We start from the raw sequence: 20,529 nt of genomic DNA on the forward strand, positions 1-20,529 counted from the left end.
TAGCATGAAACACCCATGAACTATGCAATAGAACAGGGGTGGGGAAATTCCATCCTGAGGGCCATTTATGGCCCTCAAGGTCACTTGGTGTGGCCCTCGGAGGTTGCTGAGCCGAACCGAGCCATGTGGCAGCCTCACTGGGGCCTGGCTGGCCAGCAAGGATTGTAGTGCCCGGCCGCGCTGTGCAGCAGCTTCCCCAGGGCCAGGTAGGGATCACAGGGCTCAGATGTACTGTGCGACAGCCTCCCTGGGGCCTGGCTAGCTAGTCAAAATTGCTGCAGGGCCTGGAAAAATTACTGTCACAGTTCAGGTAAATTTACTCCTCATTTCTTTATTTCTCTTTCTTTCAATTTCTTCCCCCCATTTCTTTGTTTCCCTATATTCCCATTTCTTTATTCCCCTTTCTTTCCATTTCTTCCCCACATTTTTTTATTTCCCTTTCTTCTCCCCTTTATTTCACTTTTTCTTTTTCACTTTTCTATTTTCATTTCTTCCCCCATTTCTTTTATTTCCCTTTTTCTCCCCTTTATTTCCCTTTCTTTCCCCTTTGTTTACCTTTATTACCCTTTCTTCCTTCCCTTTCATTCCCCTTTCTTCCCCCATTTCTTTATTTCCCTTTATTCCCCTTTCTCCCCCCTTTCTCCCTTCCTTTCTCTCTCTCTCTCTCTCTCTCTCTCTCTTTCTCTGTGGAGCCTGTGTGGTGGGCATTGTGAAGGACTGCTGCTGGGGTATGTGGGTGCCTTTAAAGGTCTGTTGGGAGTAGCTGCAGTTTCTGCATGAAGGGAGGGAGGGATGGGTGGCAGGGATGGGGGGTGGGAGCCAGCTGCCACCAGTTCAATTTGCACTTTATTATCCCAGATGGTGTGGCCTAATATGCTAATGAGTGTGTGACCTAATATGCTAATATTAGGGGATGTGGTCTAATATGCTACTGAATTCCTGCATTTGCCTAGGGTGGTGGGCTGGGTGTGTGTGTGTGTGACAAATTAGGGTCTCCCACATGACTTCAAATAGAAAAAACAATTATTTGCATCAATTTTGCTGGCCTGAATCGTTCTCCCTCGGCGGAGCAGTTTTTTAAGTTGATAATTTTTTATGGCCCGCGAATGATGTTATAAATATCCATATGGCCCTTGGCAGAAAAAAAGGTTCCCTACCCCTACATTAGAACTAGGATCCCCCCCAAAAATAAAATGCAAAAAAAAAAACCCAACAGCAACCCAGACATGATATGCTAAACCATGCAAAACTGGAATTACAAAAGTAGAATACAATGCAGTAAGAGCAAGATAATACATAAAATAAATAAACAGTGGAACAGAATACAACCCTGTTCCCTTTGTAACAGTGCCTTCCTGGACCATTCCAGTAGTGTGAGCCTTCCTGACCTTCTAAGGCTATTTTACTAGGTGGAAATCACAACAGAAGAGAATGGGCATGTCTGGGCAGCTGTCACTCCTACCTGTTTGTAGGGTACCACATTCAGACAGATTTGCTCAGATAAGTGAAGTTGTCATGGAGGAACATAACAGGAGAGGGGGTCCTGCAGAAGTCCATGAAAGGGTTTGTACATGATAATCAGTATCTTGAACTGAACCCATTAACTGATAGTTAGCCAATGGAGGAACTGCAGAATTGGTGTACTATGCATACTCTGCCTAGCTCCTGACAACAATTGAGTTGTGGCATTCTATACCAGCTGGAGTGTCCAAGCTGACTATAAGAGTGCATTACAACAGTCTAGTCTCATGGCCAGGGATCCACATGGTCAAATCAGCTAAGTAAGAGTAGTAAAAGGATGGAGCATTCTACAAGGTTATACACTCGAGTTCTTGAGTATTTATTTAAAAGAATCTCAACACTGTCCTTCCACAAAGTCACTCTACGAGAAGAATAACTGTGTGTGCCTCTTGCTCTCTTTTTCTCCAGGCTTCCCAAGCCAATAATCCATTCAGATTTTCCCAAACTACAGTGGAGATCAGTGTTGTGCCTAGAAATGATCACAAGCCCCATTTTGAGAAGACCACTTACTTAGGAACAGTGCCTGTGAACCATCCTATTTCCAGTCTGGTCATGGATGCTGAAATGCCTCTGAGACCCCTGTGGATCTTTGCTGCTGATGAAGACTTTCCAGATGTAAGGAATTAAATGAAATGTCAGATATCACAGGGATGGACCCATTAATAATAATGATGATCACAAAAGGAGAATCCATCTTTTTTTAGAGGATTTATAGTGATCTTTGGATCCCTTCTGACTGACCCGATTCTAAATTCATATCTGTTCTAATGCAAATCTTTGAATCCTGATTGCTGAAAGACATGGAATGAATAGAGTCAACACAGATTTTGGGTATTGAATGGACTGCGGATTTATTAAATTAAAAAAATCTACAACTGGCAGCAACTAATCATATAACTCAAATACAGTGTGAATACCCTAAACAGGATGCAGAAGAGTTAGGCCCCCTCTATGTAGGCATCCCAAAACATCTGGAAAAGTCACCCTGGCTCTGAGCCTCCTTATCACCAAGCACCAACTAATGCTTGAGGAGAACCTGGCAGATCCTTTCTCCCTGGCTACAACGTTTTTGGGTCATGGACTATGACAGCCCTTAAGAGTGCCCTGGCTGTCCTAGTTCCTGCAACCACCTTAGCCCTGAGATCCTGGTTTGAGGAACATTCCCTTTACCTTTAAGTTGATGTCTCAAGGTTGCCATTAAAATTACTGGTTTTAGCCAGACTATTTAACACACAGTGCAACTGTAACCAAGAAATCTACTATCAACACTGACCCACTAGAATCCTAAAAGTCCTTAGTCTGATCTGTAGAGTGAAGTAAGTGGTATAAAAACCTTGAATTAAAGCCAGTCAGATTCAAGAGGTTTAAAAAATCCTTCTTGATTGCCAAAGGTAACCAGATTTAACCCACTGTACTAGACAGGGAGAGGATGGGTGCCACAGCTGGAGGTGGGGTAATGCGTTATAGAATCACAGAGTTGGAAGGGGCCATACAGGCCATCTAGTCCAACCCCCTGCTCAGTGCAGCTTTTAAAGCGGCTTTCAGCTTCTAGTTTGGGCCCATTTGGCCACATATGGGCCACATAAGAGATCTCTCTTCTGTGGACTGCTCACAAAACCTGCCCCCACTCACAACTCCTGTGAGGAAGAGCAAAAGCAACATATACATCTGTCCTGAACATCTGTAGTGCATCTGCCCCTCATCCAGTTCCATTGTGCAAAGCACTCTGTGGCAGAGAAATTCATTAGAAAATGTTTTGTGAGAAGTTCCTTTAGTATTGAAATATGTCTGTAACTTTTTTTTTGAATCAAAAATGCTTTCATGGACTATCCTAAAGTTCTCTTTTTGGAAATGTTTTGTTTTAAAACGATGTAATTAGGGATTGCCAGATGAAGGGAAAGACTGGTGTGGTAATATTAACAGCCATTCCAGAATGAGGATTGAAAAAAGAGAAACAGACAAATACCCTGCAACCCAGTGATATTACTGACAGAACAAAAAGGACAGCTATATCATCCCAGTCCTAACTGGGACACCAAACACTCATCCAAATTAAATTGCAAGGTGATTCAAGCACAGGAATTCTAGAATCTCAGCTGGTTTATTTAACTGAAATGATCTGAAAGCATTGATAATAATGGATGGTTCATACAAACAGACAAGCCCACACCTAGGATGTTGGGTCAACATGACAAGAATGTAGAGAGAGCAGGAGAATTGGCTTTTGAAAGTCATTCACTTGATTACCGTAATTCCTGATATAGGTTTATGTTCACCATTTTTAGAAAGTCAATCCTGATATCACTTACCAAATCCAAAACAGCACAGATTTTACTGTTACCCGAGATGGATTTCTCCTGACTACTGTGGTTCTAAACTCAACCTCCACCATAACACTTTGGGTGAGTCATCTGTCTCCAAACTGTGATTGCTATATTAGTTCTTCTGTGATGCCTGGTGCTACAAGGCTCATTGTAACACCAGGAGATGTAATCATCTCCCATTGTCAATCATGATCATTATGGATACTTAAATCAATTAAAAGACAAGTGTGTGTGTGTGGGGGGGGGGGGAATCACAAGTAGCTATTAACATTCTGCTCAAGAACACAGCCAAATAAAAATGCCAACAACTGTAGTGCTGGCCGCCTTCACCATCCTGGCTGATGCAGTGGCCTGTGCTCCTGCTCCTCCCCCCAGCAGGGATCCCTGAGAAACTTGTGGAGGAGGGGAAAGCTGACTCACTCACCTGCCCCCTACTCCTCTGCCTGCCAACTTGCCCATCCTCCTCTGGGCCATTTGGCGGGAGCAGTGGTGGTTCTCGTTCTCCCCAGCCCCTCCTCCCACCTGTCAGCTGATGATAGCAGGCTAATCAAGCTGTACTGTCTGTCAAGTGCTAACAATGCTTCTGTGTGTGTGGGGGGGGGGGATTTCACCATCTCCCTCAATATAAAAAATGGTTTTCAGATTCTTGTGCAAACCTGGAGGGTCCCTGAAATTTGTAGAAATATCTCTCTTCTCTGCACATGGCCCAAGCTACAGATTTACACTGATAATGAGGTATACTGATGATGTGGATTACAGAGCCACTTAAATTGGAAGGAATTTCCATAGGTTGGAAAGGCTTCAAACTTGGCTTAGAATAGTAGGATATATGCCAAGATTATTGGGCAGACTTTGCTCTGTTTGTCCCAAGAAGTTAGAGTACTCAAGATAATTAAGGTGCTACAATATGTCTTTGCTTGGTCAGAGCTGGCCCTAATCTGTCTGGCACCCCCTAGGCAAGGCTAACTTCTGGTGCCCCCCTGCACTGATAACGTCATCGAGTCACATGGGGGGTACACAATTTAGCACCCCCAGAAGACTGGCACCCTAGGCTGGCGCCCTAGTTTGCCTGGTGGTAAAGCCAGCCCTGTGTCTGATGCAACTTCTGGTGGCGCAGAAGTATGTATGCTGACAAAGGCACCAGGCATGGTAAAGATTTCTATGTGACCCCAAATCTTATCCTCTCTAATACCAAACAGAGAACAATATGCCAGCATCTGTTTTGAATCTTTTGGGGCTTTTTTAAAAAAAACAACCCTGTGACATTGGTCAATGTTGACATAAATGTGAAGATTCTTCTTCTTCATCATCATCATCTTAATCACCCCACCCCATCCCAGACCAGACTCTGGGCGATTTACAACATAATTAAAATACATAAAATTAATAACAACACACAAATTAGCTAAAATTGTGAAAACTCAGATAGTGCCCTATAGGTTTTCTTTAAATCTTGGACTTCCCAGGCCTCCTGCTGAGGGAAGAAGGAAACTTACAAAGTGTCTGGAGGATAGGAAAAAAAGAGAGGTGGCAGCCAGATAATAAATTGTTGCTGCCCTCAACCCAAAACCTGGTGGCACGTATCTGCTTTATAGGCCCTGTTGAATTGCATAAAGTCCCACAGGGCCCTGATGTCATCTGGCAGAGAGTTCTACCAGGTCGGGGCCAGGACTGAGAGTTGAGGACAGCCGGACCTCCCTAGGGTTAGGGATCACTGGAGTGTTGTTACCAGTGGAGTGCAAGGCTCTTCCACGGAGATACCGGAGAAGATGGTCCCACAGATACGTTGGTCCCAGACTGCTCAAGGCCTTAAATGTCAAAACCAAAACCTTGAACCTGACTCAATAATCTACTGGGAGCCAGTGTATCTGGCACAGCACCAGTAGAATGTGTGTTGTCCATGGCATTTCTGTCAGGACTTGTGCTGCTGCATTCTGGACCTGTTGGAGTTTTTGGGTTAGTCTCAAGGGTAAGCAAGCATAGTGCAATTTACAGTAGTCTAATCTAGAATGGATCCAGGTGGGCAGCCATGTTGGTCTGAAGCAATAGAACAAAGTTGGAGCCCAGTAGCACTTTTAAGACTAACAAAATTTTATTCAGGATGTAAGCTTTTGTGTGCATTTGTCTGACAAAGTGTGCATGCACATGAAAGCTTACATTCTGGATAAAACTTTGTTGGTCTTAAAGGTGCTACTGGACTCAAACTTTGTTCTAATCTGGAATGTTTTCAACAAATTCCTTTTCAACAAAATAAAACAGAAGTCCAATGTTCTAATTGTGTCAGTGTAACCAGGAATGGATCTGCCCATCCATGTGCAGACTATTAGAACATAAGAGAAACCATGTTGGGTCAGGCCAATGGCCCATCCAGTCCAACACTGGTCGTTTTCGCACTCACCTCCAGCCGGCGCGACCCCCCTCTTCACCGCGCAGGATCTGCGCGGATTTCGCACTAAATGCCGCGGAGCAGCCTTTTGCGCCGGAAACTCCCGGCGCAAAAGCCGCTCAAACGTAAACCGCCAAAAAGCAGTTTCCGTTTGCGCGGCTTTTGCAACGGGAGTTTCCGGCGCAAAAGGCTGCTCTGCGGCATTTAGTGCGAAATCCGCGCAGATCCTGCGCGGTGAAGAGGGGGGTTGCGCCGGCTGGAGGTGAGTGCGAAAACGACCTCTGTGTCACACAGTGCCCAAAAAAGCCATCAAGAGGTCCACCAGTGGGGCTAGAAGCCCTTCCACTGTGCCCCCCCCCACTCCTAAGCAAAAGAATACAGAGCATCACTGCCCCAGACAGAGAATTCCAACAATAAGCTGTGACTAATATTACAAATACTGTAGTGCTCTCTACATGGGGCTACCTTTGACTCTGACTCGGAAATCGCAGATAGTGCAGAATGCTGCAGCACGGTTGTTAATGCAGCTTCCTTGATGGGAGCACATTTAACTAGTGCTGAGAGAGCTGCACTGGCTGCCTATTGTGTACCGAATCCATTTCAAAGTGTTGGTATTGACCTTTAAAGCCCTATATGGCCAAGGACGTGTCTGTCTAAGGGACAGGCACGTAGCTACGAGGGGGCCTGTGGGGGCACAGCCCACTGACTGCTAGGCAGGGCCCTCTGACTTGGGACCCCTAACCAGCCTCAAGTGCCTCAGCTGCATCCTTCTCCATTCTGCCGTCATCATACACTGCTGCTTCTGCTTGCTTAGGGGACCTGATCATACACAGTTGCTTCCGCTTGCTTAGGGGCCGGAAGAATTCTCTGACCCCTCAGCAAGCAGAAACAACAGGGCACTTTCAGCACCCAGGACTGAAAGTTAAGCTCTATGTTGCTTCTGCTTCCTTAGGGGCTGGAAGAAATCTCTGACCCCTCAGCAAGCAGAAACAATGGGGAACTTTCAGCGCCCTGGACTGAAAGTTAAGCTCCATGTTGCTTCTGCTTCCTTAGGGGCTGGAAGAAATCTCTGACCCCTCAGCAAGCAGAAACAACAGGGCACTTTCAGCATCCAGGACTGAAAGTTAAGCTATGCCTTGGGCTGACGTTGAGCTAGAGGGCGCCTGCAAGAAGAGACCATTCTGGCCCTCAAGTGGAGCGGCGGGAGTAGGACACAGATGGCTCCATTGCAGGCTTTCTCTGCCAGACAAGGCAGGATAGGATAGGCTGGCGCACACAAGTGGAGGTCCCGACTGCAGTCCGGGGCTGGGGATCAGTGGAGAGGTGATGTTTGCCTGCAGGGGTTTTCTGGCCTAGTCTCGCTGGCCTCCCAAGCGAGAGTGGGAGCTGTGCTTGGGCAGCCTCAGCTCACCCTCCGACAGGAAGAAATACGAATCGGAGGTCTTGTAGCCCCAGAAGTCAGTTGCGACTTGGTGGCGCCTTCCACCACCACCCCTTGTCCCGCCGGGCTTGCCAAGCTGGATCATGCTACAGGTAAGGAAAGGAGACTGTGTGGCATGTATCTAAACCTCTGAGTGGCTCCCCACCAGAGCTGCTGGAAGAGGGGTGGAAAGGGATCACCTTGGGGCAGCTGTGGGGAGGGGGGAGGCTGTATGGCAGCGAGCTGGCAGCTTTCCTCCTCAGTGGTGGTAGGAGAGAAGGCCATGGAGGTTGGGGCCACTATATGCCCCCTGAAAAAAATCAAGGTCCCCCAATTCTTCAAATCCTGGCTATGGGGGTGCCCCTCAGCAAGCAGAAACAACAGGGCACTTTCAGTGCCCAGGACTAAAAGTTAAGGTCCCACAACTGATGGACGAATTAAAAACTAATAAGTCACCAGGTCTGGATGGACTACATCCAAGAGTTCTGAAAGAACTCATTGTTGAACTTGTGGATCTTCTGACAAAAATATGTAATCTTTTATTGACATCTGCCTCCGTTCCTGAGGACTGGAAGGTAGCAAATGTCACCCCCATCTTTAAAAAGGGTTCCAGAGGAGATCCGGGTAACTACAGGCCAGTCAGTCTGACTTCAATACCGGGAAAGTGGGTAGAAACCATTATCAAGGACAGAATGAGTAGGCACATTGATGAACACGAGTTATTGAGGAAGACTCAGCATGGGTTCTGTAAGGGAAGATCTTGCCTCACTAACCTGTTACGTTTCTTTGAGGGGGTGAACAAATATGTGGACAAAGGAGACCCGATAGATATTGTTTACCTTTACTTCCAGAAAGCTTTTGATAAAGTTCCTCATCAAAGGCTCCTTAGTAAGCTTGAGAGTCATGGAGTAAAAGGACAGGTCCTCTTGTGGATCAAAAACTGGCTAATTAATAGGAAGCAGAGAGTGAGTATAAATGGGCAGTCTTCGCAGTGGAGGACGGTAAGCAGTGGAGTGCCGCAGGGCTCGGTACTGGGTCCCATGCTCTTTAACTTGTTCATAAATGATTTGGAGTTGAGAGTAAGCAGTGAAGTGGCCAAGTTTGCGGGTGACACTAAATTGTTCAGGGTGGTAAGAACCAGAGAGGATTGTGAGGAACTCCAAAGGGATCTGTTGCGGCTGGGTGAGTGGGCGTCAACGTGGCAGATGAGATTCAATGTGGCCAAGTGCAAAGTAATGCACATTGGGGCCAAGAATCCCAGCTACAAATACAAGTTGATGGGGTGCGAACTGGCAGAGACTGACCAAGAGAGAGATCTTGGGGTCGTGGTAGATAACTCACTGAAAATGTCAAGACATTTTGTGAGCGATTGCAATAAAAAAGGCCAACGCCATGCTGGGAATTATTAGGAAGGGAATTGAAAACAAATCAGCCAGTATCATAATGCTCCTGTATAAATCGATGGTGCGGTCTCATTTGGAATACTGTGTGCAATTCTAGTCACCGCACCTCAAAAAGGATATTATAGCATTGGAAAAAGTGCAGAAAAGGGCAACTAGAATGATTACAGGTTTGGAACACTTTCCCTATGAAGAAAGGTTAAAACGCTTGGGGCTCTTTAGCTTGGAGAAACGTCAACTGCGGGGTGATATGATAGAGGATTACAAGATTATGTATGGGATGGAGAAAGTAGAGAAAGAAGTACTGTACTTTTCTCCCTTTCTCACAATACAAGAACTCGTGGGCATTCAATGAAATTGCTGAGCAGTCGGGTTAGAACGGATAAAAGGAGGTACTTCTTCACCCAAAGGGTGATTAACATGTGGAATTCACTGCCACAGGAGGTGGCGGCGGCTACAAGCATAGCCAGCTTAAAGAGGGGGTTAGGTAAAAATATGGAGCAGAGGTCCATCAGTGGCTATTAGCCACAGTGTGTATATATATGTATAAATTTTTGGCCACTGTGTGATACAGAGTGTTGGACTGGATGGGCCATTGGCCTGATCCAACATGGCTCCTCTTATGTTCTTATGGAAGCTCAGTGTTGCTTCTGCTTGCTTAGGGGCTGGAAGAAATCTCTGACCCCTCAGCAAGCAGAAACAATGGGCAGGACTGAAAGTTAAGCTCCATGTTGCTGCTGCTTGCTTAAGGCTGGAAGAAATCTCTGACCCCTCAGCAAGCAGAAATAAAGTGTATAGTGCTTTCAGAATAGAGCAGTGCAACACTGGAGTGTATTGATTACATGCACAGAACCCAGTATATATAGGCTCAAACTGTAATAACATGACTTGTGCATAGACGCTCTCTGTACCAAAGAGATGTGGCTGTTTGGTGTGAAACCATGCTATCCTCATACAATTAGTATGTCTATACAGGACTAAGCAAGTAATCCATTGTCTTTTTAAATGGGCTGACAGACTTGGCACATTACTGTATGTAGGGGATTAACATCCACTTTCACATCTTTGCAGGCTATAGCTAATGATAAGATGACTATGGAAGAGGCAAGCACACTGATCATTGTAGATGTCACACCTTTGACAGGTATGTTGGAAATGCCTTTGTGGCTTATATAGTGCACATGAAATCAGCGGTCATAGAGACTCCTGAAACAAATTTAAAGCTCAGTCCTAATGTATAAGCGGCACGTGGCACAGAGTGGTAAAGCAGCAGTACTGTGGTCTGAACTCTCTGCTCACAACCTGAGTTTGATTCCAGTGGAAGTTGGATTCAGGTAGCTGACCCAAGGTTGACTCAGCCTTCCATCCTTCCGAGGTCGGTAAAATGAGTACCCAGCTTGCTGCGGGGAAAGTGTAAAAGACTGGGCAAGGCAATGGCAAACCACCCCGTAAAAAGTCTGCCGTGAAAACGTTGTGAAAGCAATGTCACCCCAGAGTCGGAAACGACTGGTGCTAGCACAGGGGACCTTTCCTTTTCCTTTCCTAATGTATATTTGCTAAGCAAGTCTGCTATCTTTAGGGGAGCTTGACCTTAGGTAATGTGCGTAGGCCTGCATTCCATGTTTTGTCTGAAGTTGCCTCATATACATAGCTATTATTGAGAATCAAGCTGTCACTAGCCATACCATTCTAGTCTCATGCTTCTTATGTAGCCCTTCAATATTTTTTCATGGTGATTTTTTTTATCTTGAATGTGAGAGCGTTCAGGACCTTTTCAAGGCCTGTTTTGCCCTTTAAGGGGAGACTCATCAGGACCTGGCCTAAGAGCAACCATAGGCAACTTGATACTACATGAGTTCCATCATCCAGGACTGGCTGCCCACTACTGGTCAAAAGCAGCCACCACAGAAAAGCCAGTGTGATGCTGGAGTTAGTGTTTCAGACTAGGATCAGGGAGGAAACTCTGGTTCAAATCCCCGTTCTGTCATGGAACCTTGCAGAGTATCAAGACTATTTCTTTCTCTGTACTTATGTAGGTTTCACCATAGAAGGGCTCTTGTGATATTATCCTCTTTCCCTTCGCCCTACATGCATTTCACAAGGACAGAGAATATGATTTCTAGAAGTAAAATTATAATTGTTAATGTTATAGCTGGCAAAGTGGCTAAGCCAATGCCTGATGTATTTCCAGGTACAACCACTGTTCCCACAACTACTACCACCATCATAGCTACCCCAAGCACCTCAGAGACAAGGACTACTATTTCAAATCCCTTAGGTTCATCAATAACAACTGGGATAAATAACACTTTATCTACAACTCCATCTGGATCCTCAACAGTACCTTCTACAAGTACAGCTAGTAATGCTGGCCTCACAGGAAGTCCTGGGACAAATACAACATCTGGATCTATCATCCCACCTTTGGTAACTACATTGACATCTTCCTACATTACAGGGAACACTTCACAGTCTCAGACCACCAGATCTTCCATAACGGGGATAAGCCAAGCAAGCAGAACTACTAATGCTGGTGTCACAGGGAGGCCTCCTACAACATCTGGATCCCCACCACTGGTAACTACGACATCTTCCTACATCACTACCTCACAGTCTCATACCACCAGTTCTCCCATAACAAGAAAAAGCCAAGCAACACTTGACGCTCTTCAGTCAACTCGGACTATGACTGCTTCTCAGGCTGGATTTACAAAGTCTCCCACAGCAGCAGATGTTGTTTCACTGTCTACTGCTAGAATAACTTTGCAATCTGAAAGTTTGAAGCCTTCAGCAGCAACCAGTAGGACTGCATCCTCTGCTTCTCTTTTTACAGCCACAGTAAAAACTTCCCAGTCCACCATCCTGATATCTAAATCTACCACAAGAAGAGACACCTCAGCAACTGCTGTGACGTCAGCTGCCTCACTGTCTAACACTCAGATATCATCAACATCTAATCAATCAACATCTAATCAATCAACATCAACTGACTCCTGGTCTTCTCCAGCATTTACAGGTTATTGAGCATCAAAGTGTTTCTCTCTTTTTATTGCTTTTCAGTGTTTTCCTTTCAAAACTTTGTTTTCAGGTATAGTTAACTCTTGTGTAGCTGCAGGAGGATCTCAGACAAACCCCAATGAAAATTCATACCCCTTGCCTTAAGAGAGTTCTGAAATCTGAATGGTAGATGTGAACCTTCCAAAGGGTTGTGTAGCTGAGATCAAGGTGGAGCCACAGTCCAGGGACAGAGGGGTTAGAATGGGAAGGACCATGGAGATAAAATGCAAGGTTGGCAGGTAGAATTAGTATAGTAGAATTAAAAATGAAAACCCAAAGTTATCATCTCAGGGTCAAACTACATGCTTATAGAAAAATCTGTGACTGGATATCTCAGAGCATTGATTTTCACCTTAAAAACATTCTTGGGAGCCCCTGATTTTGATCAGGTCACTAGCTGTGGAGAGGTGCAGTTAGCTTTCCTTGCCATTCTCCCCATCTAAATTGCCTCTCCTGCTAATGTTTGCCCCAAAGTTTGCTATATGTTCCCTATTTCAAGGAACTGTTCCTTATATATTTGTTTCAGAAATACTAATGGAAAAGAACTGCAAAAAGGAACTTAAATTTAATCCATGACAAGGATGGTATATTGTAATAAGATACTGCTAAAGTTCTGATGCACCTTATATGTCATTATGTTACAGTGTGCGTTCCTTATTTCTGAGCTCTTCTGGTGGTAACTCTATTTGCCACACTGCAGTAAGTTTAATTTTTCCCCTCAGTTGGGCAAACATTTCAAAAAGCATGTTCTAGACTGAGAAAACAATTGCATAATGTGTAGTTAAAGCCCATAGGTCAGTAGTTGGGATCAGCCAAAGGAAAAACTGCACTCAATGGTTGCTGTAGCTTACCTTCATGCACACAGTGAAGATCCTTGTGCTGTAGTGGCAGCTGCTGCTGAAGCATCATTTCAAAAGTCCGCACTACCAACCAAATTTCTAGTGGCCAATCCTGCTGGACAAAAGCCCCACCTGGCTCAACCCACTTTCTAAAAACACTTGGTGGTCACCAGGAAGGGTGTTAGCAGGCACCATATTGGAGACCCTTGCTCTAACCCTAAAGCAAACACTCAAGCAGGACTGTGAGTTCTTGTGATTGCTTCTGGGGTGGCAAGATCCCCAGAGCTGAGAGATTTTCAGTGAAGGATATGAACAAGGAAATGTCCTTGGGATCAGAACCCAAGTGGGTCCAGGCCTCAGCTTCTTAAATTGTCTGGAAAGGTGCTGAGCTTCATACTGCTTTCGATTTATAGTTGCTGTCATTTTATCTTGTATGTTTTATTGCCAATTTTATTATTTTATTTATTGTCTACATTTCTTGCTGAGATTCAAGGAAGATTACGGGATATATCAGATAACGTAAAACAACCAAAGAGCAATGCAATAGGACTAGGATTACAGAATTACAGATGTGAACAACAAACTTAAAGTATACTGTGAACAATACAGAAAGTAGATTACCAGGTAAAGACAATGCAGTAAAAGCAAGTGATACTTACAATAATAAGTGGTAAGAGTGGATAACAATCCTGTTTTATTATAAAAGGTGCCCTCCTGGGCCATTCAATTCTTTTTTAAAATGCCCTCGTGGGCCATTCCACTCTTTTTTTAAAATGCCCTCTTATACGGTTTTGCGAAAGACAAAGTGCTTTGGAAGTTTGATTAAAACTTGAAGTCATAATAAAAATACTCCTCATCCACTAATCCTGGTAGGTTTTGGATTGGCACCTGAAGTTGGTTTGGGAACCGAAGTGGTTGATGTAAAGCTGTTTGCTTTATCTTTTCTGAGATGAATGCTGCTGGGTTTCAAACCAATTCAATATAAATCAAATGATCACCATCATCATTATTTGCCCTGTTGGTTTCAAAGGGCTTTCTGTTGAGGCTCTGTAATTCTTGCAGACGGTGGATGCTGTGAATTATGAAACTGCATTGTACTCTCGAGACCACTGGTCCATCTAATTTAGATGGTCTTCTACACTGATTGCCAGTGGCTCTCCAGTGTCTCAGGTAGGGATCTTCACTACCTGAGATATTTTAACAACATTTAACCTTCACCCGGAAAAGCATTTTTTTTTAATACTGACTTAGGCCTCTCCTTATTTTTCTTAAAAAGCAGCTCCATATATCACTGCAGCCATTCTATCTTATGGTCCCATAGAATACAATGGATTCCATACCCAATTTGGGGCCCCCTCCATTGCACCCCCCTCTGCCCCCCCTCCCCCCGATCCAGCCCTGCTCCCCAGGGAAGGTGAAATCAAGTCAGCCTTAGAAAACACTGACCTGTATTCTCAGGATAGCCAGAAAATCAGAAGGCATAGTTGCATGGCTGGCTGGAAACAGGGACTAGCACAGCATTCAGGACATTAATTCAAAGGTCTAGAATGGCTTTTAAGAATATCACCTCAAGGAAATTGGCTGGACTCTAATGTACAAGTGGGAGTAATTACCTCCTTTATATACTATCTATAGTGGTAGATTAAAAGAAGGGGACACAACAGGAGCCTTTGTGTACCTCCCTATCTCTACTACTTGTGGATTATTCATATAATCCTCCTTTTACATCAAACAGATCAGTATATTTAAAAAGTAGCCACAGGAGAATACCTTTTTAATCCATAGCGATGTTCATATGACATAGGTAGGGTTGCCAGGTCCCTCCAGGCAGCTGGCAGAGAATGGGGAGTGGACTTACTGGGAGCAGGGTGTCTCACCTGATATTTCAGTGATGTCCCCAACATGACTTCCAATGTGACCTGGAAGTGATGTAGGCACATCGTTGTGATGCTCCAGTTTTTGGACAGAAGCTCTAGCGTAGTTAACTTTTGCCATAGAGTTTTGCCCAAAAACCAGAGCATCACCCCAATGTCCCCAATGTGCCTACATCACTTCCAAGTCATGTTGAAGTCATGTTGGGGACATCGCAAAAACACTGGGTGAAACTCCCCTTTTTTTGCAGTAACTTCTCCCACCAGTCAGTTGGCAGCAGAGAGGTGGTGCCTCGAAGAGGGGACCCCACTCCCATGGGGTCTGGAATCCCTAGACATAGAAACATGAGAGGGCCATTTTAAAATCAGATTCACATTCTAGCCAATATTCCTTTGGGGGCTAAATTTAAATGTTACTTACATGTGTGACCTCACATGTTCTCAGTGTCAAATTTAAATTGGGCTGCAACACATATGATTCTGCACTGTGTACAACATTAGCACATGAAATCTCTAGCATGCTAATATTGAACACACGGTGTCTGACAATCCCATTTAAATATTTATTTATACATATTTATTTATACATTTAATTTATGAATTGCCTATTCCTACGGTGTAGGGCTCTAGGTCAGGGATGTCAAACATGTGGCCTGTGGGAAGGATCTGGCCCATGCAGGGCTTAAATCTGTCCCCCAAGCAACTCCCTTCTCCTGCTTCCTTTTCCAAGGCTGCTACAATAGCCACACTGAAGCTTGCTTTCTCCCCATCTCCCTCAGTGGCTTTTTGCTTCCTGTTTCCTATTGCCCCCCCCTCTCTCACACACACACACACTGCTCCTTGGCAGCTTCCTGTTCTGTGCAGGTACAAAGACAAGACTCTCTCTCTGTCTTGCATGCACACATACACAGAGCTTCTGCTTCCTTTCCTGGGGCTGCTCCTCCTCTTTTGGGGAGGAAGGGAGGGTGAGGAAAGAGAGAGAGAGTAAACAAAGTCGGAGTTCCATGATAGCAGCTGTATTTTATTTCAGGTTTGAGTTTTTATGTGCAAGCACACTTCTTCTTTGGAGGGAGGGTGAATGGATGGGTTGTTCTGAGAAGTACAATGTACATTGAGGAAATTATTTTGGCTTATTCTAAAAAGTTTTTTTTTAAATAGATTGGATTCCTCTGTTCCTATCTGAATTTATTGTCTTTCAAAAGGACCCTGATTGGGAATTAGAACACTTGGATTGGTCCTTATATCTTGGAGAATGGAGTGATTTCAGGCACTAAATGATAATAAGCACACGTTGGTAATGAGACAGGAAAACTAGCTCTTAGCTCAGTCCTGGAGGATGCATTCTGTTGAGCTTCATTATCAATTGCAATTCAGTAATATCTCTTTCTAATCTCCCTTTGAAATTCCTTTGTATGAACACTGCCACTCTTAGGTCAGCCACTGAATGTTGTGATTTCTAAATGTCATACTTACGTGTTACGTCCATTTATTCTTTGCGTCCTGCTGGACTGAATCCTCCTGGATGGAATTAAGACCCAGGTTTCCTGCCTCATTACCGATGTTGGTATCTCCATACCTACTCCTCCTCTGCAAATCACACCTAATCCAATCAAGCCTGCTATTGTCATTCATCTGCTATTGCCATTTGACATTTATATCTCTGGTACCTCATTTATATCTCTGGTACCTCATTTATATCTCTGGTACCTCATGTTACATTTTATGGCATGCACGGGCCAGCCCAACAAAGTGACATTTACGTCGGATCCGGCCCTCTTAATAATTGAGTTAGATACCTCTGATGTAGTAGTTAAAAACAGCATAATCTGGAGAACTGGGTTTGATTACTCACTCCTGCACATGGGCCAGTCACAGTTCTCAGAACTTTCTCAGCACCATCTACGTACTTCACAAGGTGACTGTTGTGAGGAGAGAAAGGAAAGAAGATTGTAAGTTGCTTTGACACTCCTTATAGTAGAGAAAAGCAGGATATAAAAACCCACTCTAATTTTTTTTTGTTCTGAGAGCAAAAAGTTGAAATAGCCTCTTTTCTCAGTAAATTTTTCTTTCAAAATGATGCCTACCAATCACAATGTGGACAAATATAAATCCAGCCTTGCATGTGTGAACCTTCAATAGAGTAGGCATGCTCCCACACAAGGGTTTTCTTGGGGCAGCAAAAAGGTGAGGCTTGTGAAGATGTGGATGGTTAGGTAGGAATGCTCCAGTGTCAGATACCGTTTTCGCACACAGCTAACCTCGCAGTCACAATCCTGTTCCTTCCACAGCGTCCGGTTGGATTTCGCACCATCTGTGCCGGAGTTACAGGAAGTGCCGCGGCTTTTGCATAGCAAACGTAAACCGCTAAGACCCAGTTTACGTTTGCTACGCAGAAGCTGCGGCACTTCCTGTAACTCCAGTGCAGATGGTGGGAAATCCGACCGGATGCTGCGGAGGGAACAGGATTGTGACTGCGAGGTAAGCTGTGTGCGAAAACGGTAACATAAGCCTGACTTGTAAAAAAAAAAAAATCAGGCTCTTTCCACTGTTTTCTCACCATGCTAGGAAAAGCTTCATCTGTTACATTTCTTGGGGGTCAAGTTGCTATTAGAAGAACAGGACAGGGCAGCAGAAAAGGCATCAATGCTGTAGGCAGTTAGGCGGCTTCTTGATGTGGGATAGATAATAAATGCATATTAAAAGAGCTCTTTGTTTCCTTGCATGTGATTGTGAAGAAAAGGATATGATTATTCTTGGTGCCACTTTAGGCAGCTTATTAGCAATTACATTGGCCCTCCTGTTCGTAATGATCTGCAAGTATTACAAAAGCTCAAGGAAACAGAAAGATGGAGAAGACAGCGACCAAGTAAGTGGGCCTTTGCCTTTCATTTATATTGGGGAAGAACAAATAAGTATAAAGAAAGGGTGGGGGGTTGCACAGATCATAGGCATGGGACTTAAAAAGGGTTTTAGTGTTATTTTCCATCTGTGATTCTGGCAAAAAAATTGATGCACACCGTTCTCAAAGCCATTCTATAGTTGCATATGTATTCAACTACAGCAAGCACAAATTGTTCCCTCAGCAAGTGCAGAGTTTTATTTTAGCCTGAACTCCCACATCAAACCCATATCCTTAGTCAGGATTTCTGACCTAGCCAAGGGTCAAGTATATAGAAGCTGCCATCGTCAGAACATCTACTTTATCCTCCTATACAAAGATTCAACAGAAGCTCAATCTTATCTGGGTTTACTCTGATAGCATGAACCAATACATGATGTGAACAGGTAGATGAGAAATCCCAAAGACATAGAAGAAACCATGATTTACATTGCATCTATAGGTGAAAGGTTTTTAAAAATCTAAAAACAACAAAGGCACTCAGAAATAATAACATGCAGCTTTTTTATATTGAACAGTGCCAGATCTAGAGAGAGCAGAAAGCTTCCTTGCATTATTTAAACAATGATCCAAAATGGAATCAGTTCCCATTGCTTCCACACAATAGAACAGCAATAAAAGACACATACACAAGGAATGAACCATGTGCTAGGCTAATCTTAACATAAGAACATGTCAACTGACCTCCAAGACTGTTTGTTGTAAGCCGCCCTGAGCCACTTATGGGAAGGGCGGGATATAAGTTACGGAATAAACAAACAAACAAACAAACCACTGGATTTGAAATCCCTGGGCTCATATTCATTCAGTTATTTTAGAATATTTATAAACCACTTTTACACACAGAAAACTTCAAGGCAGCTCACAACAGAGCCTAGCTTAAAGCATTGTCACTATAAAATCCACATTAAATTAACATTAAAACTCATATTTAAAAGTTCAGGAGTATAACAACAGGTGCTGTTCCACTTTGAAGACCTGGGAATAGAGGTCTTTAATCCAGTCTGGAAGTTTGTAGAGGAACACAAGGATGACCTAGTCCTGGGGGAAGGGATTTCTGTAGTAAATGGGGACTGGTTCAAAAGCTTTCCCATGAGTTGCAACCCATCCAATTTTTGCTAATCTGGTTCCTACAGGAAGGCAGCATGCATGGATCTCAAAACCCAGGCAAGTTAATATGGATACGGACAGTCTTTTACATAACCTGGATCCAAGCCATTCAGAGCCTTAAAAGGTCAAAAACAAGCTGTTCAATTGAACCCAGAAACAAATTGGTAGCTGCTGCAACTGAAATAGTAATGGTTTGATATATCTCACAACTACATTTTGCACCAACTGAAGTTTCTGTACCATCTTCAAAGGCAGGCCTATGCAGAGCATGCTACAGTACTCTAGTTTGACTACTACTAAAGCATATACAACTGTGCCCAGGGTGGCTTCCTGCTGCTTGTAACCTAGCCTTAATTGTAAAATGAATTCCAAGCAACTTCAGATACTTTTTTTGTCTAGGACAATCTACAAACATCCACAAGCTACAGACCTGATCTTTCCGAGGGAGTGTTACCCCAACCAGAACAGGTGAAACACCTATTCCTGGATCAGATTTATTTCCCTCCCACACACTTCTGTACTCTTGATTGCTTAATTTTATTTACACTGATCCTGTTTCCAGATACTGATTCTTCACTTTTGCTGTTTCCCTGGATTTATTTGGTAAAGAGTGAGAGAGTTACTGGGAGGGTAAAATGGGGCTACGGAGGAGTAAGCCCTTGGCGCGTAAAGCACTGGCAGTGACATGGCTGATCTTGCCAGGAAAGGGGCTGCAGTTGAATGGGGAGGATCCAGCTGGCAAGGCTGAAGATTTAAGCCACAGCCAGCAAGAGAATGCTAGGGAGCAGGAGGTGACTGCTGTAGGCTCCAGAGAGATGACCAACCAGTGGCCGGAGAAGACGACCAACCAGAGAATGGACGAGTTGGCTCTGGAACAATCCCCCGCCCAGCTGAACAACCAAGGGCTTGATCACCCTTATAAAAATTTTCAGGGCCACGCAATGGGATTCACTTTGGGACTCTGTAAAGGTTTTGTTGGGCACCTAACAAAACACTTGGCAGTTTATCCAAGACTCCGGCCAGGTCCCTGACAGTTACATGTCATCAGCATATTTATAGCACTCTGCCCCATATCTCTGGAGGATCTCTCCAAACAGCTTCATGTGAATATTAAAAAGCATGGAGGACAGGATTTGATTCCATATACCAATGGTCAAAGAAACCAATTGAAAGTCCCTTCTGACACTTTTCCTCACGGAAAGAGTGAAATCAGCTTAGCACTGATTCTCCCAGGCCCATCCTGGCTAGGTGGTCTAGTAGGATACCATGGGGAATGACACTGAAGACTGCACAGAGGTGTAGGAGGACCAACAAGGCAGTGATCATCTAGCAGGGTGAGCAAGGCTATTTCCTCCAGTGCCATATCTGATGATTCACATGTGCCTGGAACAGATTTATTTCATCCTACATCATTATTCATTCTCCCCAATGGGGACTTGAAGCTACTTGCATTGTTCTCCTCTCCTCCATTTTTTAATTTCAAAACACCCATGTGAAGTAGGGTTAGGCTGCAAGTGTGTGATTTGCCCACCAAGCAAGCTTCTATGGAAAAGTGGGGATGTAAACCTGGATCCTAGTCAGCCTCTATAACCATTATACCTGATTATATTAACTGAAACATCCCCGTGGTTGTCATGAATACCTAAGCCCATTGGACAGTGAGACTTCATTATAAAGGTAGAAATCTTCCAGTACTGGCAGT

The 20,529-nt window shown here is 44.2% G+C and overlaps 1 protein-coding gene across 1 annotated transcript in view; it reads left to right on the forward strand.

The window, feature by feature from the left end:
• CDHR5 (cadherin related family member 5) overlaps positions 1-20,529 on the forward strand; it is a 58,832-nt gene that overhangs the window by 33,785 nt on the left and 4,518 nt on the right. Inside the window, 5 exon segments of the mRNA XM_060262404.1 lie at positions 1,930-2,136; positions 3,807-3,923; positions 10,123-10,195; positions 11,243-12,047; positions 17,522-17,684. Of these exon segments, the coding sequence (XP_060118387.1) occupies positions 1,930-2,136; positions 3,807-3,923; positions 10,123-10,195; positions 11,243-12,047; positions 17,522-17,684 (1,365 nt within the window).

Source organism: Heteronotia binoei, chromosome 21, assembly GCF_032191835.1.
Source record: "Heteronotia binoei isolate CCM8104 ecotype False Entrance Well chromosome 21, APGP_CSIRO_Hbin_v1, whole genome shotgun sequence".
Lineage (NCBI taxonomy): Eukaryota > Metazoa > Chordata > Lepidosauria > Squamata > Gekkonidae > Heteronotia > Heteronotia binoei.